We start from the raw sequence: 26,312 nt of genomic DNA, 5'->3' as shown, positions 1-26,312 counted from the left end.
GATGGCTAAGCTTCGTCTCTCATGTTTGGGACATATTGTCAAGAGGGACCAGTCACTGGAGAAGGATATCATGTTTGGTAAGGTGGAGGGTCAGAGAAAAAGAGGAAAACCCCCAGCGAGATGGATTGGCTAAGTGGCAGCATCATTGGGCTAAGTGTGGCAAGAATTGTGAGGCGGTGTTTTGTTCTCTTGTGCATAGGGTCGCTGAGTCGGTGCCAACTCGATGGCACCTAACAACTAGGTGCAGTAGCTGTTTCTCTCTCTGCCTGGCAGGGACTTTAAGATTACATCGGTAGTGAAGGCATGTACTGTGACCATTTCAGACCGTCTCTAACGAGAGCTCTTATTCCCTGAAACATGCTCGATCTAGGTCTGTCCGTTACCTTTGATGGAAAAAGAGAAGATTACTTTCCCGAGCTAATGAAATGGGCCTCTGAAAACGGAGCATCTGTGGAGGGTTTTGAGATGGTCAGTTTCAAAGAAGAAGGCTTTGGTTTGCGAGCCACGAGAGATATAAAGGTGAGTTGTATAGGACATTGGTGTGCGTGGTCTGTGTGTGTCCTAGGTGTGTGGTGGTCTGGAGCTCCCAGGCAGGAGACAGAGCCTCATGGACAGCTCACTGGGGTCAGGCTGACCCCCAATCTGGGCTCCTCTTTTCGAGTCTCTGCCTCTCAGGGTTTGAGATTGGAAACTGAGCAGGATGTGGATGTCACGTGGTTTGAGGGGAGAGCACACTTCACTTTGTCATGGGGCACCGGAGGTGGGTGTGTCAGGGATGCCCCCAACTTCCAGGAATGGATGACTGGGTGGTTGGAGGTGCCATTTCCTGGAATGGCAGCACCAGCTGAGATAGGGGAGGAGGAAGAGAAACCGCGTCTGTGGGGCTTCCTTCAGATGCAGGGGGCCCCGCCCCCTGAGCTCCCTGCCCCCCCACTCCCCCCAGCCCCTCCTGGGTGGAGGGCTTACTCAGTCTGACTACTGAGTCTGGGAGAAGATACTGGGCTCGTGTGGTCCTTGTTTTAGGGAGCTGGCTGTTCACAGGTACCCCTCTGCTGTCTTCCCCAGAGCAGTTGGCCTATGGGTGACTGGGTGGTGAAGTCTGTGGGCTTTCGTAGGTGACACACTGGGTGATCACAAGCTGCAGTCTGGTGTCAGTCTCGGTTCTGGATTTGGGTGGAGGAGGTGGGTGTGGTGTGTTTGGGTCGCCTCTAAACTCGGTGGGTTTTGGTCAAGTCATAAGTATCCTCTCATTGATACGTTAATAAACACACACTGACCCATTAAGATACCAGTTAAATAATCAAGTATGCTCGTTAAGACGCCCTGGAGACACTCTGTGTAAGCTCTGGACTGTTTACCCCAGGGTCAGCTGTTCAAATCCACCAGCTACTCCACAGATGAGCGAGGAGGCTTTTTGCTTCCTTAAAGATGTCCAGCCTTGGAAAGGCGACACAGGGCTGCTCGGAGTTGGGACTGACCTGATGTAAGATGCTTGTTTTTACGTGGACTGTAGTGGTTTTTATGCCAGCCTTCCACAATAGAAAGAGCTCTTCCCCCAAAATGCCTGTCATGACACGTGCAGGTACTGTAGGGAGCTGCTGCTCTGAAGTACTGTCCGGTTGGTTCTGACTCAGAGACCCTGTGCAGGGTTTCCGAGGAGCGACTGGTGGGATTGAACCCCCGCCCCTGAAGTTAGCAGTCCAGTGGCGACCCCACAGCGCCACACTGGGCCTCCCGCAATTCAGAGTAGGCGTTAGGAAAGGCAGGCATCACGTGCTCTGATTGTACCTGATGAGAAGCAGACCCAGAAGGCTCTCCTGTGGATGCTGAGCTGACGGGCTCGGCCGGCTCTGTCCTTGTTGGCTACATGTTTTAGGCTCCATAGGTATGCACGCAGATGAAAGAACAGCCCACGGGAAGCCTCGACTTTTGCCAAAACCCAAATCAGTAAACACTGTGCTTTTTTCTGACCACCACTGTGTTGTGAAGAAAGCAGGGCGTGGAATGAGCGCACCTAGCTCTACAGCTCCGGAACAGCCGTAGTCCCTAGGGATTTAGGCTGCTTGTGGGGCAGAAGTGTTTGTTTGTAGGGCTTACCATTGTAAGAATGGAAGAAGATGCCTTTGTGTTCACTACCCTAAATGATTATATTTGCTTCAAATTTAAGTCTAAAGTCCCTTTTCTAGTTATTTGCCATAGTTCATTTTTTTAAATTGCAAATCCGATTTTAAAATGTGCATGTGCTCATTTAGCTACTTATTTAATGGCTTGCATTTTCAAGTATATTGTAGGTTAGAAATGAAGTACTGATATGCCAGGTAAAATTGTACTTGATGTCTGAGTGGATTTCTGACCATAGACCACAGCTTTTGATGATACGACTGTTTCCTTCTTTTTTTCCCCCCCAGGCAGAAGAATTATTTTTATGGGTTCCACGAAAGTTACTAATGACTGTTGAATCTGCTAAAAGTTCCGTGTTGGGTGAGAATAATTTCTGACCGTTCGTTCGTTCGTTCAAGGCAAAGTACAGGTGGCTTAAAAAAAGAGCTCCACAAAAACATATAATACCAACGTTTCTTTTTGTGGTTGGTGCTGAGGATCGTATTTGGGTGTGATTGTCACCTGGAGCAATATCCCCAATCCCACACTAAGTGAGATTGTCAGTCATTTCACAATCGTAGAAGAGGGCCAAAGGAAAGTGGCACATTATTTTAAATGTTAACCAGGCCTTTTCAGTTATGTCTATAAAGTTAGTAGATGTTGTGAATGCGTGGTTTTTTAAAAAGAAGTTTGTGGCACTAACACTGTTAACTTCTGGGTTAATTCAGGGCCCTTGTATTCTCAAGACCGAATCCTTCAAGCCATGGGAAATATCACGCTGGCCTTTCAGCTGCTCTGTGAGAGAGCCAACCCCGACTCTTTCTGGCAGCCCTACATTCAGAGTCTGCCCAGTGAGTACGACACTCCTCTCTACTTCGAGGAAGATGAAGTCCGGTACCTCCAATGCACGCAAGCCATCCACGATGTCTTCAGCCAGTATAAAAACACAGCGCGCCAGTACGCCTACTTCTACAAGGTGATCCAGGTGAGCTGCTACGTTATGTTTCAGTCCGCGTCCGATGGGGCGGGGTGGGAGAGGAAAGGAGACGGTAACAGTCCCACTCGACGTCTGTCTTAAGGATGCTCAAAGAGTTTTTATTTTTAAATGGAAACACAAGCATGGTCAGTTATTTTTCTGTTTTTATGGTGACACGTGTGAAGTACTATTTGGCGTCTGGGCTTGGACTTGGCCAGGGACCAGTGTAACAGTAAGCAGTAAGAATTTCCGAGTTTAAGGGAATCACGGGGCTTTTCTGAAAACTAAAGATAGAGCCCCAAATTCTAAAGCTGGTAAGATGTGTGTAATGCCAAAACAGTGCTGTGTGGATACATTTCCCAGGCAACTGGAAGGTCTTGTGTGTCAGTGCGCATTGGTAGTAACGTACTGACGTGTGATTGGTTCGAGAACAGCACTGGTTTCCTTGTTGAGACTCTACAGTGCGTTACGCTGATTCTTGTTACTTTTAAGTAAAAGGTGGGGAGCATGAGAGCGTGTGGTGTCTGTGCACGCTGGGAGGGGGCCTGGCTGCCCCGCTCAGCCCCCAGCAGATTTCATTTCCACTTGGACATCAGGAAGCAGGGGTGGGGTCCTTGTCACGGTTCCCTCCAGGGGTCGAGGGGGTGTTTCTCGGCACCCGATTTCTCCCCTCTCTCAGATGTTTAAGAATCCATTTGTGTGGGAATGCCAACCACAGGATGTACATATAGGTAGACCTTGGGGATATCTCAGTCAAGCCAGCCAGGTGCAGGTTTGGGTTTCCCAGGGCATGTCGAAGTGATTGTAGCTTATAAAGTGTGCACCAGCAGGATGGGAATGTTTGTAATTATTGCGCGAATGACCAGCCTGTGACACAGAGGCTGACAGGAACACATACTGTTGGATAATGGCACCAATAGTCTCTATGATGCAGGGGGATCACAGGCCTTCCATCTGTAAAAAAAATGCAGTCATTCATCCAGGTATACCTGTATTCCTTCCCTCGTCTCTGCACAGTTTGACAACCCAACCTGGACACGATTTGGTGGTTTAGTAGACAGTCTGCTTTACCCACTGGAAGTGCTCATTCCCTTGTGTCATAAAGCCTCTGTGTTACCGCACAAGAAAATGACGTTCAGAGTTATAGTTCAGCCCTGAACATGCTTCAGATAAAACCATAATGACACAGCCCTCCCCTAGAGGAGTCTGTTTTGCTGTGGGTTTGGGAAGCTCTGGGCACTGGCTTGTTGGGCTCTTTGGCTGTCTTACTGCACTCGCTGGACTTCTTGCTGGAGTTTGAATTAAGCAGTGCGGTCTTGCTTCACAGTTGGATGAGCTTTTAAATGCCCTCCAGACACCCAAACATCCTCTTGGTATAAATGGAACCATTTGATGTCATCAGTCTGCTGACATGCAGGTCTCTTGTGCCCCTGGAGCAAGCCCTTGCCCCTCCATGTGGCCAACAGTGTCACTGTGGAAACCTCAACAGCCAGATCAACTCTGAATTCAGAGGTTTTCCCAACAGCGGTGCAGTTCGCACGTGACTGAAGGAGAGTGACTTGTCTAGCTTATAATGAATACAACTATCCTTTAAAAACAAACAAACAAACCACATTCTCAAAGCATGACTTAACCTTTTTAAAGCCAATTTCCTTTTTTATTGAACATTTTCATCAGTAAATGTGACATGAACAGATAATCAAATATTGATTCTGTTTGTGCAATTAAAGCAATCTGAGTATTTGAAAGCAGTTTCAGGACTTAAAGAGGAAACCAATCAGGGTCTTTCTCTGACCAGCAGAAGCTTCGAGCTCCGGAGGGAGAAGCAGTGGTTCTCACAGGGGCTGTTTTGCCTCAGAGAGAACTGTGTGTCTGCAGCAGTTTTGTTATAACAGAGTTGGCCAGGCTCCAGGCTGGGGAGGCTGCTGACCAGCCCTCACCTGACTGCCCACCTGGCTGCAGCACTAAGCACTCAGGTCCTCCTTGCCCCCAGAGTCTCAGGAATCCTTGCTGGGGCCTGGCCTGAATGGACGCCCTCTACCTGTCGTCTCGGGAAATTGTCTCATTAGCTGAGTTCAGTGCTGTGATGGTGGCTGTGTGCCGTTGACTGGTTCTGGCTCATAGTGACCCTGTACAGGTTTTTCGAGGCTGTAAATCTTTAGGGGAGCAGAACACCTCATCTTTCTCCTGTGGAACAGCTGGTGGTTTTGAACTACTGACCTTGCAGTTCAAAATCATGGCCTGATTCGTAACCACTACGCTACCAGTGTTCAGTGCTGTAGCTGGGACACATTTTTTTCACCTTTTTTTTTAAACATACATCTTTCAAAACAAAACACCGGCAGGTGTAGGCGCAGGGTTGGTAAGGGTGTAAATACGCACGCTGAGAAAGGAGAGACTTCTATATAGCAGTGCAGGGTTGGGATCCTTGGAGCTGAGTTTTTCAAGTGAAGCGTTTGGAGCGGAATTAAATCCACTGAGTACTGTCAACAATTCCCATCCGACAACTAGTTGAAAGGTTGGAGGTTTGAACTCACCCAGAGGCACCTCAGACAAAAGGCTTGGTGATCTACTTCCGAGAAACTACAGCCCTGAAAGTGACGTGGGGTCACCATGCATCAGAATCAGTGTGATGACAACTAACAACCAGGCAGTGAGGTGTGAGCGTGTCTCCAGGTTCAAGAAGGCGGGAGGGAGAGAGCTGGGTCCCCTGAACTCAGAGCCCAGGCTGCTGGGGTGTATAAGGGACCTGGGGTACATCAATGGGAGGATGTCCAGAGCGTGAGGCCGGGGCACGTGGCAGCAGGAGCCTGGTAGTGAGGCAGAGCCGTCTCCCACCTGCTGCACTGACGTAATGTGGAACTAGTTGCTTTCTCTGTGCGTTTATTTTCTAATACGTCAGATAAAAAGACGAAGCCCACTGTTCACTGGATCGCTCAGTTGAAGTGCCTGGTTTACCTAGCACATGGCCGGTGACATCTCGGGGGTTGAGCTAAGCCTGGTGGTGCTGCGTGGGGACTGAACGGGCTCAGGCTCTCCCGGAGGGGAGGGGTGAGGTACACCCAGGCTTCTTATACAAATGAGGGTGTTCCTGTCACTAGTTTTGTTTTCAATCTTTTAGTTTATGTCTCTCCTTGTCCCTTATGGTAGTGTTTCTTAATCTTTTCTCTTAAAAGGGGACCCGAGGGTAGCGCAGGGCATTCCTGCAAGACTAGGAACATGGCCCAGTGTGACCACCGCTTGCTCACAGTTGCTTTGGAGTCCGGGACTTTGGCTGCATTGTGGTTTGGGGACATGTTTTTAAATCTGAAAATGTTGGGGTGTTCAGGCTTGCTGCAGTCACACAGGTACCTGTCTGCAGCCCTGCTATCCCTCGGCCTCCACCAGGAACTGCAGTGTGACTCCAGTGGAGGGAGCGTGGGCGGCTGGGCAGCGTGCGCCATCGGAGAATTTGCACTGTCTGTTGACACGATACCAGTAAGCAGCAGAAGGAATTGGTGCCCCGGTTTTTAGAAACCCATTTTGTGTGTCATGGAGTCGATTCTGACACATGTCAGAGGAGGAAATCTCCCTTCCCCTCCACCCCCGGGGTTTTCCAAGCTGTCGCCTCTAGGTCTTTCTTCCACTGGGCGTGGGTGGGGTCAGACCCAGACCTTTTGGCTAGCAGCGGAGCCCTTGAAAGTTTCACTGTTTTAGAAAATTTCTAAGCATCTGCCGGAGCAAGAGCCACCGGCTGCCTAGCACGAGCTGGGCACAGGCCACTCACTACTAAGGAGGGAGAGGCATGGCCTGTTTTGGTGTAAGATCTCAAGATAAAAACTGATATAAGGCAAAGTTCTCTTTTTTAAAAAAATTCTGTGTTGAGCCTAGTTTTGTAGTTTTAGGGTGTTCTTGTCACCTCTCGAGTTATCTCTGGGCACAGATCAGTGACTATGTTGCCGTTGGGTGGTGATGCCGCTTCAGCAAAGCCCTATGCTGTCTCACCACCTCAGTGACAAGCACGTCCTTCTGCTCTTGCATGCAGCCCCCTAGTGACCTCCCTCAGGGACACAGTGTGCTGTCAGCTCAGGTCACTGTCCAGCCCCGTAGTGACCACCTGCAGGGTAGTGTTTGGTTTTGACCTCGAGGCTCTTCCAGTGTATCCAGGAACCCTGGTGGTGCACTGGGTAAGTGCTTAGCTTCTAACTGAAGGGTTGGCGGTTCAAGTCCCCCAGAGGCTCTGTGGGAGAAAGATGAGGCAGTCTGCTGCTTTAAGGGTGACCACCCCAGAAACCCTATGGGGCAATTCTCCTCTGTCCTACTGGATGGCTGTGAGTTGGGATCTGCTTGACGGCAATATCATAAACATTGGTATACTGTTTGGGAGTTGACTGAAATCTTTTAACCAGCTGATGCAGCACTGGAGGCACTCGCTCATCTATGCAAGAAATTTAGAAGACTGCTTCCTGGCCAATTACTTGGTAGAGAATCATGTTTGTGCTCATTCCAAAGAGAGGTGACCCAACGGAATGTGGAAATCGTCGGACAATATCATTAATATTGCATGCAAGTAAAAGTTTGATAAACTCAAAAACAGCTGCCGCAGGTTTAGCTGGATTCAGACAAGGATGTGGCTATCGTTGATGATGTCACATGAATCTTGGCTGAGAGCTGAGAATACTAGACTTGGACTTTGCAGAGACTTTTGACTGTGTGGATCATAACAAGCTATGGACAACATTGCAGAGAATGAACATTCCAGAACACTTAATTGTGCTCAGGAACCTGTACATAGACCAAGAGACAGTCATTCGAACAGAACAAGGGAACACTGAATGGATTAAAATTAGGAAAGGTGTGTACCAGGGTCATACTCTTTCACCATATTTATTTGTCTGCATGCTGAACAAATAATCCTATAAACCGGATTTTATGACGAAGAACCATGGCATCAGGATTGGTGGAAGACTCATTAGCAACCTGCAATAAGCAAATTATGCAATCTTTCTTGCTGAGAATGATGAAGATCAAAGACCAGAGTCTTCAGTATGGATTGCACCTTAATCTAAAGAAACAAAACCCTTCACTATTGAACCAATAAATAACATCATGATAAATGGAGAAAAGATAGACGTTGTCAACGGCATCATTTTGCTTGGATCCACAATCAACAATCCTGGTAGCAGCAGTCAAGAATTCAAATGACATATTGCATTAGTCAGATCTGTTGCACAGGACCTCTTCATAGTGTTCAAAAACAAAGACATGACTTTGAGGAATCAGGTGTGCACCTGACTCAAGCCGTAGTTATTTTCAGTCGCCTCAATGCATGCAAAAGTTGGACAGTGTATAAGGAAGACTGTACAAGAACTGATGTATTTGAGTTTCGGAGAAGAATATTAAAAGTACCATGGACTGCCAAAAGAACAAACAAATCTGTGTTGGAAGAAGTGCACCCAGAATTCTCCTTAGAAGCCAGGATGGCGAAACATTGTCTCTCATAGTTCGGACGCGGTCAGGAGGGACCAGTCCCTGGAAGAGGACATCATGCTTGGTAAAGTGGAGGGTCAACAAGAGGGATTGGCACAGTGGCAGCAGCAGTGGGCTCTAGTGTACTAAAGATTGTGAGGATGGTACAGGATTCGGCAGGATTTCGTCTCTTGTTCATAAGGGCACTGTGAGTCAGAGCCTACTAACAACTACGTATTCTAGAACCCCGTGTGCAGTTTTTAGGAGGATTTTCCCGTTTAAAATTGTTTCTTTTGGAACCTGTAGCATGCTCGGTGTCTCAAGTGCAACCTGTACGTAACCCTGTGCTCTGACTGGCCTGAAGGTCTGTCCCGCCCTGGCCGGCGTCTCATGGTATCATCGAACACATGGAGTGTCTGGGGAGGTGACCCCAAGTCCTTGGGGAGGGGCCCCGAGAAGTGCAGTAAAGGCTGCGTCAGGCTTCAGGGAGGTCCTTCCCAGAGAAAGGAAGCCTGGGCCCACTCAACTGAGTTCCTCCAGGCAGGTTTCACTGTGCTGCTGGCCTTTCATTTTAAATGTTGACCTCTTCTCACTCCCTGCTGCTGCTGTGCCTAAAATGAGGAAGGAAATTTCCTGAGCCCTTATCTCCTCCTAGAACACTTCCGGGTCAGGGGCCTCTGTGAGCGGGAGCTGCTAGTTTAGGTCGTTTTCTGTGCCCACCTGCTCTTGAGTTTGTGTGAGAAAGCGTCTGCCCCTCTGCATTGAAGGGCCTTGTTCTTTGTGCTGTTTTTATCTTCCATCCCCTTTTTACACAGTGCCCTTCTGCAGCTGGTCAGCACATCCTTCACCCCGCGTGCCCTGCACCTACAGATGCCTAGTCTAGGAATTTCCATCCTGGGCGCGGTGACGTGCAGCCCCTGCTGGCCAAATCGGGTACTACAGCGTGGTGGTTGAGGCCTATAAACACTCAAACATAGCTGACTTTAGAAGTGTGGCTCAGCCAGGGGCTGGAGAAGGCTTACCCTGAGTGGGTGTTGTGTCTGCCACTGTGTGTATATGTGTGCTGGGGGCCAGGTGTATGTATTTGTGTGTGGGTGTGTGTGGGGGAGAGACGGGGAAGAAGAGATGAGTGGTGGCTGTAGGAGGCCCCACTGAGCTTCTAAAGCGTTAACTGGGCCTTGTAAAGCATTAACAGGGCTCCAATCAGAAAGTGCACCTCTGACTTAAGACTTTTGCATAGGGAAAAAGACCCGTTTTTTGATCTAAGTCCATGTAAAAGTAGGATTTAGGTCAAACCCATCTTTGAACTTCAGTGATCTCTTGGGATCTGTGGGGGGATTGGTTCTCTGGCCCCATAGATAACAAAATCTGCGGATGCTCCAGTCCCTTCTGTGCACGTGACCCGTGCACACCCTGACATCATCTCTGTTGTTAGGTGCCCGCCTCTGCGCCATCCTCACAGTCGTCGTCACACTTGAGCTGTTGGTGCTGCCACTGTGCTGAGCCATCTCATTGGGGGGTCTTTCTCTTTTTCACTGACCCCTCCACTTTACCAAGAGACTGATCCCTCCTGATAACAACATGTACAAAGTATGAGAGACGAAGTCTGGCCATCCTGGCTTCCAAGGAGTGTTCTAGCTTTACTTCCAACACAGATTTGTTTGTTCTTTTGGTAGTCCATGCCACTTTTAATATTCTTCTGTTACACCAAAATTCAAATGCATCAATTCTTCTATAGTCTTCCTTTCAACTTTCATACGCATATGAAGCTATTGAAAATACCATGGCTTGGGTCAGGCACATCTTAAACACTTAAAAGAGGTCTTGTGCAGCAGATTTGCCTGATGCAGTATGTCATTTGACTTCTTGACTGATGTTTCCATGAGTGTTGGTTGTGGATCCAAGCAAAATGAAGTCTTTGACAACTTCAATCTTTTATCCATCTATCATGACATTATTTATTCTAGATGCCATATAACCCCTAATACGAGGTCAGTGTTCTGTAACTAGCACTTTAGCCTTTGAGGGAGTGTTTTGACCACATAATTCCTTTTTTTTTTAAAGCTTTTATTGTGAATTGAGTGATAGTTTACATGGGAGAACATTGGTTTTGTACTCATCCTATCGTATTTCATTTCATTGCAATGATCACAATCCCCTCTGTGTAACATCATTCAACAGTATTTGCTTCTAATTCCCTCTGATTTTATTTTTTTGATAATGTACAAAAAACCACTCAGGAATATATAATTAAAACAACCAAAGGGCACATTCTGCAAGCCTGCTTCCTGGCCGCCAGCCCACAGTCTTTCTCTTTCCATTAGTCTAGAGTGCTCTATCTCTCCATGTCGTCATCTCTGCCTCCATCTCTGGTGTCTCTGCTTCTCTGGATATGGTCCCGCAATCTGCTCCTGCTCTTCTCCCTTGATGGTCCCAGGGTCCTCTGTTCCTGGAATGTATGATTAACTACTCCCCTTTTTATGTTATAAAACTTCTACCTTTATAGGTGTGACAAATTGCATTTAGTCATGACAACAGTTATTCACTATTGAATCACAAGAATCTTAACCCCATCTCCTTTTATCAGACAACATGAAAACTATTCAGTGGGGATGCTGCCTCCCCCTCCCCCCAACTCTGAAACTCAGTTCTCTCTTGAAAACTTGTAAGCCAGCCACTTTGTGCCTTTATAGCCCCCCCACCCCATTTTAGGTAGCCAGTGTCTAAGTTGCCCATCTCTATCAACCCTGTGTACAGAGGGGTAGGATAGATCCTTGATGTGAAGATTCCTTCCCTTTTAGTTGGTGTTTTGAACTACTACATCCATAAGTATAGGTCAAGTTCATCAAATTGTAGCAATTTGCACTTGTTTCCTTTATCAAACAATTTTTTTTTTTTTTTAATCTTCCTCTAGTTGAGTTCTGATCATCAAGTCATTGAGACTAGGTCAAATGGATACTATCTGCAAGTTTGGGCGTTCTTGTGTGTCTCCCCCCCAGTTCATATCAGCTGGATGCTTCATTCTCAGCTCTAGCTCTCGGTGGCTAGGTCAGTGTCCATGGCCTAAGTAGGTTTCCAAGTCTCCCCCAAACTTTAGACCATCCAACGTATTCTCTTCTCCCTCTCATCTCAAGGTCGACAGGAGTCTATGGAATGTGGTTGAACTTCATTACTGACTTTTTCCCACCTCCACTCATGTGTTAATCAATGAATGGGGTCACCAGCTAGCTCATATGCCTGCTTGTGTGGTCCCTTTGAGTTTCCGTCTTTGAGAGGGGTTTATCCTGAAGCAACTTGATTGCTTGCTTTGATGGTACATCATTTTTGTTTTTCAAGTTTTTATTGTGAATAATATGATATAGTTTGCATGGGAGAAGATTAGTTTTACATTCATTCTATCATTGTTCATTTCATTGCCATGATTACAAGCCCCTCCATGCATCATCAAACAATCAAAGGGTATACCCTGCAAGCCTGCCCCCGGTCGTCAGCACACAGCTCCTCTCCTTCCCTGAGTCCAGAGTGCCCAGCTGCTCCATCTCTCCACGTCATCGTCTCTCCCTCCATCTCTGACATCATTGCTTTTTAGGAGTCTTTGTTTTGTTGTTGATATTTCCTATTTGTAGTGGTTAAATCTGTAGACAGGGAACCTCCGTGGTGGATATAGAGAACCAGCTGTAGTCTAATTGTGTGTACGTGAAGCCCATTACTTATCAGATTTTACTTAACCTAGTTGCGTGGTGGCCCAAATATTTCTCGTTGAAACCTGTTGTTGGACGAACTGTTTGTTAAATTGATCATGAGTCCAATCAGTGGACCAGGCGCTTTTTGGGGTTGCCAGCTTGCCCCAAAGTGAAGAAAGATGGTGGGGGTGTGCACGTTCCCCTCTGTTGGTAATGAATGTGCTGCTCGTGTCAGTCAAAGTACGTGGACAGAGTTCAACAGAATGGAGGTGTACCCTGCGTACATATCTCCACTGACCATCATTTCAGCCACGTGGCCCATCTTTCTCAGAGTTCTTCCCAGTTGGAGACAGGCAGAGCGAGGTATGGAGACACAGAGCTGCATCGTGTGGTAACTGTCGAGAGGTGTGTTTCAGGCACCAAGCTTCCCCTTTTCCTGCTTGAGGCTTTCAGTCTTCCTTGAATACATGAGTTCTCCCAAGCTGGAGCTAGAGCTGTTGTGGACAAGACCGTTGCATTCACAGCTTCTAGTCACCTGTAGGAGCAGGGCCAGCCAAGACATAGAGGGAGGAGTCCCGATGGGTCCTTGGCATCCTGTGGCCCTTGTGGCTAAATTGTTCTCCTCGTCTCTGATGGAACCACACAAGAATAGCACAAGATGTGCAGTGGCCGTCGCCTGTGTTTTTACAAAGCTCTCACTTATATAAAGAAACCTGACGCCTGTAAGCTCCCAGGACTATGCGGCAGAATTGGGTGGAAATCTCTGGACATTTGCTTCCTTTGACTTGCAGCCTGACACTGCAGCTTGTGGAAAGAGGTACTGTAGTAGCCGCAACTGTGTGTGGACTCCTGGTGTGGCACTGTAGGAGAAGCACTGGACTGCTAACCGCGAGGTCGGCAGTTCAAACCCACCATCTGCTCCTTGGAAACTCTGTTCAGGGTTGCTATGACTTGACGGCATTTAACAACAACCCCCAGCTACCCTTGAGTGGACTCTGACTCCTAGCGACCTAGTGTGCGTCAGAGTGGAACTGTGCTCCTCCATAGGTTGGCAGAGGCTGAGTTTTCAGGAGTAGATACCCAGGCCTTTCTTCTGAGGTGCCTCGGAGCGGACTCAACTCTCCCACCCTTTGGTTCGTGTCTGTCTGCGCAGTTACTGCTGTGTGTTTTGCCAAGTGGGGATCTTCTATTTCTGTTACCCCTCCTGTACCTGTTGGTTGGCATTTCACTCTAAGAAAGAGTTGTCCCTTCTCCATGTATCTGTTCATACTCCTGTTTATGCCCATCTGGACTCGTGGCCAGTGGCCGTCCTTTGTTGGGCTGTGATACATGATTCTCAGTCAATACTGGATATAAAATCAGTTTCAAATGCTTCTTCCTGTCAAGATGCCTGGGTTCCTCTTCAGAGTGATAACACTTGGGAGAGTGTGTGTCATCTACATGCCGTCTGTAAACGTTGCTGCCTCGAGGGGTGGCATAAACACGGGCTAAAATCTGTCTACCCGCTGCCCCACACAGCCCGTCACTTAGGGAGCCCTCATCCTAGATCTCCTGACTCCATTCCCACTTCTGTGTAGTAATGTCACCCCTGCTGAGGGGGTGACAGCTAAGAGATGGAGGAGCAGGAACCGAGTCTCAGGTGTGGTGCAGGAGAGAAGGCCGTTTCCCAGCTCCCCTTGGGACGACCCTCCTGTCCCCCTTGTCTGCTCCTCAGCTTCACTCTGGACTGGTGCTGAGGGTGATGAGTTATACAGGGAGCAAGAAGGCCATTTGTTCTCCCCAAATGATGAAACGCATCGATCCGTCTTTCATTTCCTTGATATTAAATATGAGAAACCTGGGGTCTAGGGGTGAGTCGAGTCTTTGTTTCTGTGGAGGGTGGCTAGTGCCTTTCTCATCTCTTATCAGAACCATCGCTGTCTTGTCCTCTCTCTGACCTGTGTCCTGCTTGTTCCCAAGAGCTGACCTTGACCATCACTGACTTGTGCCAAGTGTAGGAGCGCCCCCCCCTTACCGTGCCTGTGAAACCATTGCCTGAGTAAATGCAGCGGCTGTGACCGTGGGACTCTCCCTTGTCTTGTTAAGGCTAGACTCAGCAATTCATAAAGGAGTCCTGGGCACAGCAGACAGACTGACAGGGGCATCCACATGTCTGTGGGGCTGGCAAGCCCACCTGGGGAGAAGGGGAGAGAGAACATGCACAGCCACGCGGAGCCCTCTTCCTTTGATTCCCACGGCTCTGAAGAGCCACTAGCTGCTGCCTTCCCGCCAGACTCTGAGAAGATGGAAGCAGATGAACCCAGTGCTGATTACTTTTGAAACTGAGACTTTCCGGCAATGGCTCAGCTGGCCCCAGCCACGTCCCTCCATCGGTGCTTACCAGCAGTATGCTGAGACCCTCCTATAGGGGGCCTGATCCTCACTGCCGGGGGCTGACCTCGACACAGTTGTGTTGTTCACGAGTGTTTGGTTCACGAGGAGGGGAGATCCAGTGGCGATAGGGTCTCGAACCTCCGAAACCAGAGTGATTGCTGGACTGGCATCAGGCAGATCCTGCGTTGCAAACATCTCAGCCACGAAGGCCGTAATATCCTGCATAGTAAACATCTTAGCTAAACAGGCAGTATGGTTGCAAGGCTGGCCTGTGCCCCTTGCATGCTGTAATGCACGCCTTGCCAGTCGTAATGCACCTGGATTCGTTTTGCGCCTTCCTTTTATTTAGGGGAGGTACTTTACACAAAGTTAGGAGGGACCAAGACAAGGTACAGCTGTCAATCTTATTTTTCCAGACATTCAGGCAACTTTACATCATACTTTGCAGGTTCAAATCTCATGGCCGCAACTTGGTTTCTCAAGCTTAATTAACATACCTTTTAGCACCTAGCCTCAAATGGAGGGAGGAAAGGGAGGATCAGTGTTGGCTGCCCAGCACAGGTTCTTCAGGAAAAGAGGCGCCTGGGTGAATAGGCAGCACACCTGGAAACACTTTAGGGAGGGCATTCCTATTGTCCTTGGAACAGACCTGGGAGCCACCCAATTTACTGTGAATGAATTCTCTGAGGGAAGAACTTTGCCTGTTGGAATTTTACAGTCTTGGCTTTTAGGAAAATATTACATTTATCTGTGTATATCAAGGGCTTCATGTCTGCAATTAGTAAAACATAACTGGATATTAAGATGAAAAATAATTTGTTATTACCTGCCAGGTGGCTAGATTTGTTCCTCAGAGCCTGCGACCTGTAACACTTGGGCCCATAGGGTCTCGAACCTCTGAGCAGGCCTTCAGGGTCTGCAACACCCCACCATGACCCCAACAGCTGGGTGTGAGCCCCGTTGTTCAGGTGAGAAGGCTGAGTCAAGATGGAAGCTAGATCGTCCCCACTGGGGGCTGTGGTTTCCATAGTCCACACGACCACCCTATAGCTCCTCCTTGTCTCCACCCTTCTATAGCTCCTCCTTGTCTCCACCCTCCACGGCACTCGCGTCTTTCCCACAAGTCTCGTTAGTGGGGGGTATGGGTATGTATGTGTGTGAAGATCTCCACAAGGTTAAAGATTAAAAAAAAAAAAAAAAAAACACTTTAAAATCTGCTACCTGCTTGTCCCAAGGCTTGTATTTGCGATATAAATTCTTTTATCTTCAGAGACAGGTTTGTTTTGATTTGATTTATGAATTTATTTTTTTCATTTCCCCTTTTTCAGATTGTAGTGATAAAATATAAAAACTTTTGCTGACATAACCTTTTATTATATGCGCAAGTGTGATGTCTTAGGATGGGTTCGCTAGAGGAGTGAAGCCAGTGAAACATGTATGTATTTGTAAAGAGTGATTTCTATCAAGGAAATGGCATATGCAGACATAGACGTGGGAGAGGCCCAAGTCCGTGAGTCAGATGAACCCAGATAGGCAGGTCAGACAGCAGGCAGGCTGCTGACAACTCCCAGCACCAGCAGGCAGTAGATAGAGCAGGCTACTGCCTCAATTCCGCAGAAGTGGGACCCAGACCCCACAGAATGCAGGCGAGCCCTGCCTGAGTGTTTTGGATGTTGGACACGCCCCTGAGGAAGCTTCCCTTCACTCGATTGGCTGCTCATAGCCGACCTCATCATAGAGTTGGTCACGCTCTGTTAGACCTCACCATGAGGGATAGCTACATCTCTACCAGCAGATGGCGGAGAGTCCTGGCCTAGTCCTAGTGACACAGAACCTCTGTTAGGCCGAGACTGTGCCGCTGATTGTGGTCATCACACTACGTCACTCCGCCAGCATCATTAACAGAGACTCAGCCCCTCCTTGGCAGTGTCTCCCTGCCGCCGGGCACCAGTCGTCGACCTTGGTCTCTGTGTTGTTGCTAAGTGCTGTGAGGTGCTTGTGACTCATGGGGACCCCATGTGACAGCAGAATCAGGCTGTCAGCTTGACAGGAATAGATCTACCCCATCTTTGTCCTGCAGAGTGGACGGCTGGGTTCAAACCACCAACTTTTAGGTAGCAGCCCAGTGCTTAACCAGCTGTGCCACCAGGACACCTTAATTTAACTGTGTCATGTAAGTGCCCTTCCATAACTGGCTGACTCCCCCCAGTGTGGTGTGGGTGCTCCAGGTTTCCCCAGGCTGTGTCCTGATGGCTGTCATTGCTCAGGCTGTAACGTCTATGACCAGAGAGGCTTGGACGTGGCGGATGCTTTTTTTTTTTTTTATTTTATGACTTGGGTGAAGGTTTACAGACAAGATCATCAGCTTTCTATTCAGCAAGCCATGCACCTGGTTTCTACTCGGCGATTACGATCCCCTCCCTGCAACAGCATTTATCCTGCTTCCTCCCTGTGGCTCCCCATCTACAGCTGATACTTCATAAATGAACAAGGCAAAAATATTTGATGTTCACTCACAAAACAAAGAAATCCAGATTCATTGCAGTGTCCAAACGGCACATTCTGCTGTCACATCTCTTCTGGGGAGGGATCTCCCGCTCCACTCATGCTCTTTTCTTGATGGTCCTGGGATCATCTGTTCCTGAAATGAAAGGTGAACTACTCCCCCTTTTGGTTACACATCACCTACCTTTACAGTTGTCACAATCACAATTAAACCTGCTAACTATTATTCACAGTTGAATCATAAAATCCTATCACCGTCATTCCCGGTCCCCTTTACCAGATCCATCTGGAAAAGAGGGAAACTATTCTGTGGAATATTTATGCCCATTCCAAAGAGAGGTGACCCAGTGGAATGTGGAAATCATCGGACAATCTCTTTGATATCTCAAGCGAGCAAAGTTTTGCTAAAGGTAATACAGAAACGGCTACAATCATACATTGACAGAGAACTTCCAGAGGTTCAAGCTGAATTCAGAAGAGGCCGTGGAACGAGAGATATCATTGCTGATGTCCGATGGATCTTGGCTGAAAGCAGAGAATATCAGAAAGATGTTTACCTGTGCTTTATTGACTACGCAAAGGCTTTCGATTGTGTGGATCATGACAAGCTATGGACAACATTGAGAAGTATGAGTATTCCAGAACACTTAATTGTACTTCTAAGAAATCTGTACCTAGACCAAGAAGCAGTTGTTCAAACAGAGCATGGGAACACTGAATGTTTTAAAATTGGGAAAGGTGTGCGACAAGGTTGTGTTCTTTCACCATACTTGTTTAATTTGTATGCTGAACAAATAATACGAGAAGCTGGGTTCTATGAAGAAAAACGTGGCGTCAGGATTGGAGGAAGACTCATTAACAACCTGCGATATGCAGATGATACAACCTTGCTTGCTGAAATTGATGAGGACTTGAAACATTTACTTATGAAGATCAAAGAGCACAGCCTTCGATATGGATTACATCTCAATGTCAAGAAAACAAAAATCCTTACCACTGAACCAATGAATAACATTCTTATTAATGGAGAAAAGATTGAAGTTGTCAAGGACTTCATTCTTCTTGGATCAACTATCAACACTCGCGGAAGCAGCAGTCAAGAGATCAGACGACGTATTGCATTGGGCAAATCTGCTGCACAGGAACTTTTTAAAGTACTGAAGAGCAGAGATGTCAGCTTGAGGACTAAGGTGCGCCTGACCCAGGCCATGGTGTTTTCAATAGCCTCATATGGATGCAAAAGCTGGAAAGTGAATAAGGAGGATCGTAGAAGAATTGATGCCTTTGAGTTGTGGTGTTGGAGGAGAATACTGAAAGTGCCATGGACTGCCAAAAGAACCAATAGATCTGTTTTGGAAGAAGTGCAGTCAGACTGCTCCTTGGAGGCCAGGGTGGCTAAACTTCATCTTTCATACTTTGGACATATTGTCCGGAGGAAACAATCGTTGGAGAAGGATGTTATGCTGGGTAAGGTGGAGGGTCAGAGAAAAAGAGGAAGACCCCCAACGAGATGGATCAGCCAGGTGGCATCATTGATGGCGTCAAGTGTGGCTGCGGTAGTGAGGTTGGCCCAGGATCGGACACTGTTTCGTTCTGCTGTGCATGGGGTCGCTATGAGTCGGTTCCGACTCGATGGCACCTGATAACAACAGTATTCAGTGGGGATCCCCCTCAATCAGCTACTTCACGCCTTTGTAGCCCCCCAGTTTTGATAGCCAGTGCCTAAATTCCTCATCCCTATCAACCCTTAGGGAGCAAGGTTGGTCTTTGATAAGAAGAACCCTTTCATTCCAGTTGGAATTTTGATTCACTGCATTTATAGGCAAGTAGTTACATTATAGCAGTTTGCCCATGTTCACAGCATCACACGTCTTTATCTTCCTCAGTTCTAGTTCTGGTCAACTATCCATCCAAGCTAGGTCAGATGGGTACCAGCTGCACGTTTGTGAGTTCACGCATACCTCACTGCCCCTTAGACCATCTGGCTGCTTCCCTTTCAGCCTTAGGCCCCCAGGGACTAGGACAGTCTGGTGGATGCTTTTAAGGACACCCCGGATGCGTGCCCTTCTGATAGCCCTCCGCCAAGTTAACAGACACATTTGTGGATGCTTATGTACTCTTGTTACTGTGTCTGCCATGTCTTGGGGTTTAGCTGGCTTAGGTTGCCACTCGATGTGGTGACTTTGTGTCTGTCCTGTCGTGTCTCAGGGAGGAGCACACTGGTGGTTAGAGCAGGAATGAGAGGGACACTTGAAGCAGCATGGGAACACCGACAGTCCTATTAGGAATGCGTCATTTCAGCCGAATGGGGACTGGGCTCGCTCAGCACCTCAGCATGAACGGAACAGCGCTCAACCTGGGTCTCTGAGTTATGGATGGAGACAGTGGCACTAACGGAACGGGTAGTCCCCGAGGGCTCATTCAGCTTCATAGATACAGAGCCAATGCGCACCCTGCTTTGGTACCATTTTCTCCTAAGGTGCCCTGGACTAGGCCACAGGACGTCCGGTCACTTCATGCCCTTGGATTTGAGAGCCCAGGTGTAGGTGAAGCTGGGTGGTGGGTGTTCACTGTGGCTGTGTGCAGAGGAGGATGGGCAGCTCTGGGTATTTGCTTTGCATGCTGATGCTCCCCAGGACTGATAATGCGTGAGCACGCTGCTTTGACCTTACCTGGCTCCCCAAAGCTGACCCACTGCCGGCCAGTCGATTCTGACTCACAGCCCCCCTACAGATGGAATAGAGCTGCCTCCTGGGGTTCCTGAGACTCAGTCTCTATGGGAGCAGACAGCCACGTCTTTCTTCCCTGGAGCCACGGGTAGGTTTGAACTGCTGATCTTGTGATTAGTCCCAACACTTAACCCACTGTGACAGCAGGTCCCTTGTACGGTCCACTATAGAGGGATTGTATCCTTCATGGAATCTCATTTTAGTAGCAAGATTTTCCTGGTTTAAATTTACTGTGATTTGAGTAAATGTTTACGGAGTCACTTAGTTTTCATCAAGCATTTTGTTTCACAATGTTGATTACAGTTCCCACAGTGTGCCAACCCTCCATCTGTCCTTTCCTGTCCCTTCCTGCCTTCTGAGCTTTATCCCTGGACGAATACTGCCCTTTGATCTTGTAGAGTTGATTGTCGTGTCTACCTCTCTGTGAGATTTGATCCTACAGGCCTGCCTATTGTTTGGTTGAAAATTGAGCCACGGGGTTGTTCAGTTCCAGGCCTAAGGAGTGAGCAAGGGCTGTGGTCTCAGGGGTTTCAGAAATGATCTCTAAAAGTGCCCACTTAACGTAATAATCTTTAAAGTGGTCTTGTGAACACTCGGCTCTGCTGCCGGGGTTCCGCAATCCATTTCGCAGCTGGGTAGCCCTTCTCCATCAGAGTTATTATGGGATGTGTTGCGCTGTAGAGGACGAAACAAGCCTCCAAGTCTTAGGAACCCGGGTTCACATCTGAGCTTGCCACTGAGCTACGTTTGGTCATGTTAAAGTGGAGGACTTAGCTCAGAAACTTTCAACCACCTGATTTGCATGGGAAAGCTGGACCGTGAATTCGGAAGACCGAAGAGTAATCGATGTCTTTGAATTATGATGCTGGCAAAAAATAGTGCGTGTCCCATGGACTTTCAGAGAACGAACAAATCTGTCCTGGCAGAAGTCAGCTGATGAACTACGGAAGGACATCATGCTTGGTAAAGTGGAGAGTCAGCAAAAAAGAGGAAGACCCCCAGGAGCTGCATCGACACAGAGGCAGCAGCAGTGGGCTCAGACGTCGCCATGGTTGTCAGGGTCTGGCAATGCTTCCTTCTGTTATACAAAGGTGAAGTGACATTGTATACAGGGGTCACTGTGAGTCAGAACCAGGGGACCAGACAGGGTGTGTGCCTTCCAGGAAGGGCTGCTGCAGTGCCGGCCCAACCTTCCAGAACCATGTTCTGGTCTCTGCTAGACGGTGCCCCAACTATAGTGGTTTTGCAAGACAGCCCTTTCCTGTGGTTAGAACGCCGCCAGTATTGAGGCAAAGCGTGCCTCCTGCTAATCTTCATCTGATAGTTTGGTTTTTATGTAGAGCAGTTGAGTAAATCCGTCCTCTCCTCCCTGGGAACCTCTCTCCCCCACCCACATTGTCTGCCGTCCAGCAAATCCCGTCCCTCTGTAAGGCCCCTGCTGGAATCAGGCTTAGAGAATCATCCAGGTAAATCGTGTCTTCAAGTAGCTTACGTTTGGGCCCTGCATTCGTTCACTAAGTCAGCCTGTGCTTCCTGACCTTGCATACTGGCTGTGCCTGAGGTCACGGGTCTCGGGTTCAGCTCTGTCCTACACGAGGCTGTGTTGCCGTGAGCCCGTCTCAGAGTCAGAGAGCACGCGTCCTCCCAGCTCTCACGGGTTAGATCTCGTTTGAGGGGCTCTTCTGGAACCTGTCTGTCTGGGATCTGAAGGAAACTTCTGTTGTCCATGCTCCTGAGCTCCAGGATCTTCATTTATGGAGACAGTTGTCCGTCTCGTGTGTGGACAGTTTTCTAATTGTCTGTGAGTTGGTAAGAGAGTCCATGGCGGCATCTTCCTGCTCTTTGTCTGTTTGAGCTCAGATTTTGTCTTGAATGGTGTGAACTTGGTGGAAATGACCAGGGGACTTCCTTACTGCCATGTCTCTTGTGGGTCTCATTTTCCCTCTAGTGGCACCTCCCTGACACTACAGCCAGGCCACTGTCCTGTTCAGCAGGCCTCTCCACTCTAGCTTAGCCCTGTCCTGTCCTGTCTACTGGCTCCCACTGTGCTCAGAATAAACTCAAAGTGCAGGGCAGGGTCTGCCCCAGACGGCCCTGCCCACCTCCACTTCTGCCCTCAGGACATGGGTGTGCTGGAGTGACTCCTGGACCGGATTGTGTTGTTGTTTTATAAACTCCTGGAAGTGCAGGTATTAATGGAAGGGATCACCCGACCTTAGGCACAGAGACAGGTGTGCAGCCCCACGTCTGAACGGGCGTCTGTCTGAAGGAGATTTCCATTTCAGTCTATCAGCGTTTCAAGACTGACTCTAATGAGTTTTTAAATCTCATGTCAGCCTCCTGGTTTTTCCTAAGGTGCTGTGAAGTCATTTAAATTTGGTAAACCCGTTCCTGACATCAGAAGGTCAGCCTGGTCTTTGGAGACCCATGTGGCCCCCCTTCCGTCTGCAGGACCTTTGGCTGAGTAGGCGTTATACTGAGCACCCAGCCAAGACTCCTGTGTGCCACCTCGAGCAGGTGGTGGCCACACTTTCCTCACAGTCTTGGATCTTCTGGAAAGTGGGTACTGCCCTTCCTGGAGGATCTGTTCTGGAAATCCAGAGCCCCAGGAGACCATGGCATGGACCAAAGCAGGTCAGCGTTCAGGAAGTCAGCCCATGGCGACCGACCTCTCCTTTAGTTTTTCCAATTCAAAACCCAAACCCGACCCAAACTCGTTGTCTTCTAGTCTGTTCTGACTCATGATGACCCATGTGTCTACAAGGTCTTCTTGGCTATCATTTTAACTTCTTCTTGTGGATCGAGTGAAGGTTTACAGGACCGACCATCAACGAATCATAGACTTTGCTTCATTACAATGATTGAAATCTCCTCCATCAGTTAAGGTGGAGGTAGTGATGTGCCGTGGAGTCAGTTCCGACTCATAGCGACCCTGCACAGGGTTTCCGAGGCTGTAAATCTTTGAGGGAGCAGAAAGCCTTATCTTTCTCGTTTGGAACGGCGGGCAGTTTCCAGCTGCTGACCCTGAGGTTAGCAGCCCGACTCGTAACAACTAGGCTACCAGAGTCAGTTACCAGTGTTTACCGCCATTTCCTCTAACTGTTGCATTCCTTCCTGTGTCTCGGGCTACCTTCATCTCTCCTCTGCCAACCTCTCTCTGGTCTGCTGCCTGCCCCATCACTCATGTTAACCTGTGTCTTCCCTTTAGCCCATGAACAATTTCCTCCCCCCACCATCATGGAATGTTTCATATAGCAAGAAAATCTTAACCTTTCACAATAGTGGTCTCACACAGCATCAGCCCTTCTGTAGTAGACTAACTTCACCAGCATAATGTCCTCCAGGTTCATCTGTGGTGTGAGATGTTTCACAGAGTCATCATCACTCTTCAATACTGGGTCATACTCCATTGTGTTCATGTACCAAATTTTGTTCAAGCGTTCTTCTGTTCAGGGGCATGTATGCTATTGTGAATAGCACTGCAGTGAACATGGGTGTGTGTCTCTTCGTGTCACAGCCGTTATTGCTTGTCAGTATGTACCAAGTGGAGGGACTGATCCTTATCAACGGAGAAAAGAGTGAAGTTGTCAAGGACTTCATTCTTCTTGGGTCAGCTATCAACACTCATGGAAGCAGCAGTCAAGAAATCAAATGACGTATTGTATTAGGCAAATCTGCTGCACAAGACCTTTTCAAAGTGTTGAAGAACAAAGATGTCAGCTTGATGACTAAGGTGCACCTGACCCAAGCCATGGCATTTTCAATAACCTCATATGCAGGTGAAAGCTGGACAGTGAATAAGGAAGACCGTAGAAGAATTGATGCTTTTGAGTTATGGTGTTGAAGGAGAATACTGAAAGTGTCATGGACTGCCAAAAGAACCAACAGATGTGTGTTGGAAGAAGTGCAGCCAGAGTGCTCCTTGGAGGCCAGGATGGCCAAACTTAATTTCTTAGTGATGTCTTTGACTTGTTTTGGTATCAGAGTTATACTTGCATCATCAAGTGAATTTCGGAGTACTGCATCCTTTTCTGTGTCATGGAACAGAATTGGTGTCATCTCTTCTCAGAAGCGGATTGCCGGGCCTTTGTCCCGCAGTACTGCTGGTTGGCTGCCAAACTTCCACCATCACCTTTTAGGGGTGCTTGCTCTCATGCTTGTGCTGTGACACAGCAGTGTCGCCTGGCGCACTTAGAGAGTTAGTGGACAGACAGCTGGTTGTCACTGTCACGGGCAGGTTCTGTCCAGCACCTCGTGGGAGTGGGGTGAAGGCCTCTAGGCCTGCTGACAAATGCCTGTGCAATGGCAAACTGAGGTAGCATGCCAATATGTAGAGTGAGACCATTGCATGCAAATGTCACTTAACACAGTTGTTGTTAGGTGCCACGGAATCACTATTGACTCATAGTGACCCCGTGTGACAAGATAGAACCACCCCTAGGGTTTTCTAGGAGTCCTCAATGGTACTCTAGGATCAGCACTGGACTGCTAACCACAAGGTGAGAGGTTCAAATCCACTATCTACTCTATGAGTTGGCACCAACTTGACGGTACATTACAACAAAAACCACACAGACTTCTTAGGAAGGAGCCTGGGGAGCTATACAAGGCCAGCAGTTCAAATCCACCAGCCGCTCTGCTGGAGACGGCTGAGGCTGTCTGCCCCTCTACAGACTGACAACCTGAGAAACCCTGTCTAGGGTTGCAGTGAGTTGGAATGGGCTTTAGGCCTCTGGGTTTGGTTTTAATCTTCATGGGAGCAGATTGCCAGGTAGGTACCAACCACCAAGCCTCTCTGTTAACAAGCCAAGTGCTTACCTGCTGAGCTGCCAGGGCCCTTAATTGGTGTCGTGGAAGGATGAATGTGACAGGCCTTGTAAATGGACAGTCCTGGTGGGGAGACCCATGACCAGCCCCTGGAGCCCTGACATGTCACTGGGCTCCCGAAGCCTCAGGTTTCCACATCATAACAGTGGGAAGCCTGGCTCTCCAGGGGTGGGAGGCCAGGTGAGAGCGATGTTTCACAGATGTTAAATGCCAGCCAGTCAGTTCTGACTCATAGTGATCTTGTCCAGGATTTCCTAGGAGCAGCTGGGAGGTTTGAACTGTTGGGTTTGCAGCCCAGTGCTGATCCTACAGGGCCCACCACAAGTCCAAATACTTGTTTTTAAACAGAAACGACCTCCCACTGCCCTTTAGGGATAAGAGGACATGACTCCTGAATTAGCATGAGCTGAGCTGGATAACCACTGGAGGCAAGGCCCCGTGGGCATTCAAAGGTGCGAGCACCTGCTGTCTCCTCCCCGCCTGTGTCCCCAGCTTCTAAGCAGCAAGTTGGTAATTAAGACAGAGGAGCCAAGACTCAATGACCAAATAGCCGGTGACAATCCAGTGACCTTACCAGTGGTCATCCCCACAATGATGACCAAAGATGAAGGTGCTCAGAGGGGGAAGATTGAAGCGCTTAGACTGGGTACTGGGTTCCAAATAGATGATGATCTTTCAGGGCAGTATAGGTCACTAAGCACTCCCCAGGCACTGGGCCTATAACACCCATCAGTGGTCTGCCCAGGCGGTACACATGGTGTCTGGTAGGAAACGGAGAAAAACAGTGCAATATGCTTATTGCTAAGCTGTGTCGTAGGAACGAGTAGGTTCTTGACCGCTCCAGTGAGTGGCCGCTACTCATAGAGTAGATCATGTAAAGAGGTAAAGAGGTAGTGGGCCGTTAGTACCTCCCAAAGGTGAACACTTTGGGAAATTTTGTTGACTTTTTTTTTAATTGAGGTTCAACTTGCACACCATTTATGGCGCACAGGCTTTAAGTATACCCCCAAACCCACTGCTGTCGAGTTGATTCTGACCCACAGTCACCCTCTTCTGGGGTTTCCCAGCCTGTAAATCTTTACAGAAGCAGACAGCCTCCTCCGTCTTCTCCAGTGCTAAGTGTATTGTTAAGTGCTGTCAATTTGGTTCCAACTCAGTGAACCAAACAGCCTCCTCTTTCTCCCATAGATACTATGTTGTGGCGTGCCGTCAAGTTAGTTCCAATCCATAGCGAACCTGTATAGGACTTATGAAATTGTCTGGAAGATTTGAACTGCCAGCCTGTGGTTCCCAGTCCAGTGTTTGCCCTGCAGTGTCACGGGGACTCTATTCTTCTACTGTAGTAACCAGAGCTGGATGAGGGAGCCTTTCCAGCACCCTGGACAGCTCCCCAGCTGCGCTTGCTCCTGAAATGCCACGGTCCATACTTGTTTGCATCTGGTCTACCACACACCCCTGGAGAGTCGATGCTGGTGTTGGTGTGCTGGTGTACTGCTCCATTCTCGACTGCGGCCTGATGCCCCACGTGTAGCTGTGGTACAGTCCGTCTGTTCCCTCATCGATGGACATTTTGTCTGGAGCCAGTTCCTGGCAGTTGTGAATTCAGCAGTAGTAGACAGCCTTGTCCCCGTCTTTCTGGGAACATAGGTGTTGCCTTCGCCTGGCTGCTCT

At 48.4% G+C, this 26,312-nt stretch overlaps 1 protein-coding gene across 1 annotated transcript in view; it reads left to right on the top strand.

The window, feature by feature from the left end:
* SETD3 (SET domain containing 3) overlaps nt 1-26,312 on the top strand; it is a 77,803-nt gene that overhangs the window by 21,113 nt on the left and 30,378 nt on the right. The window contains exons 4-6 of the mRNA XM_006839609.1: nt 371-519; nt 2,409-2,481; nt 2,829-3,085. Coding sequence (XP_006839672.1) covers nt 371-519; nt 2,409-2,481; nt 2,829-3,085 — 479 coding nt within the window. The remainder of the gene's footprint in view (nt 1-370; nt 520-2,408; nt 2,482-2,828; nt 3,086-26,312) is intronic.

This window comes from Chrysochloris asiatica, unplaced genomic scaffold (assembly GCF_000296735.1).
Source record: "Chrysochloris asiatica unplaced genomic scaffold, ChrAsi1.0 scaffold00025, whole genome shotgun sequence".
In the NCBI taxonomy this organism is placed as follows: Eukaryota; Metazoa; Chordata; class Mammalia; order Afrosoricida; family Chrysochloridae; genus Chrysochloris; species Chrysochloris asiatica.
This window is presented reverse-complemented; position numbering and strand designations above follow the sequence as displayed.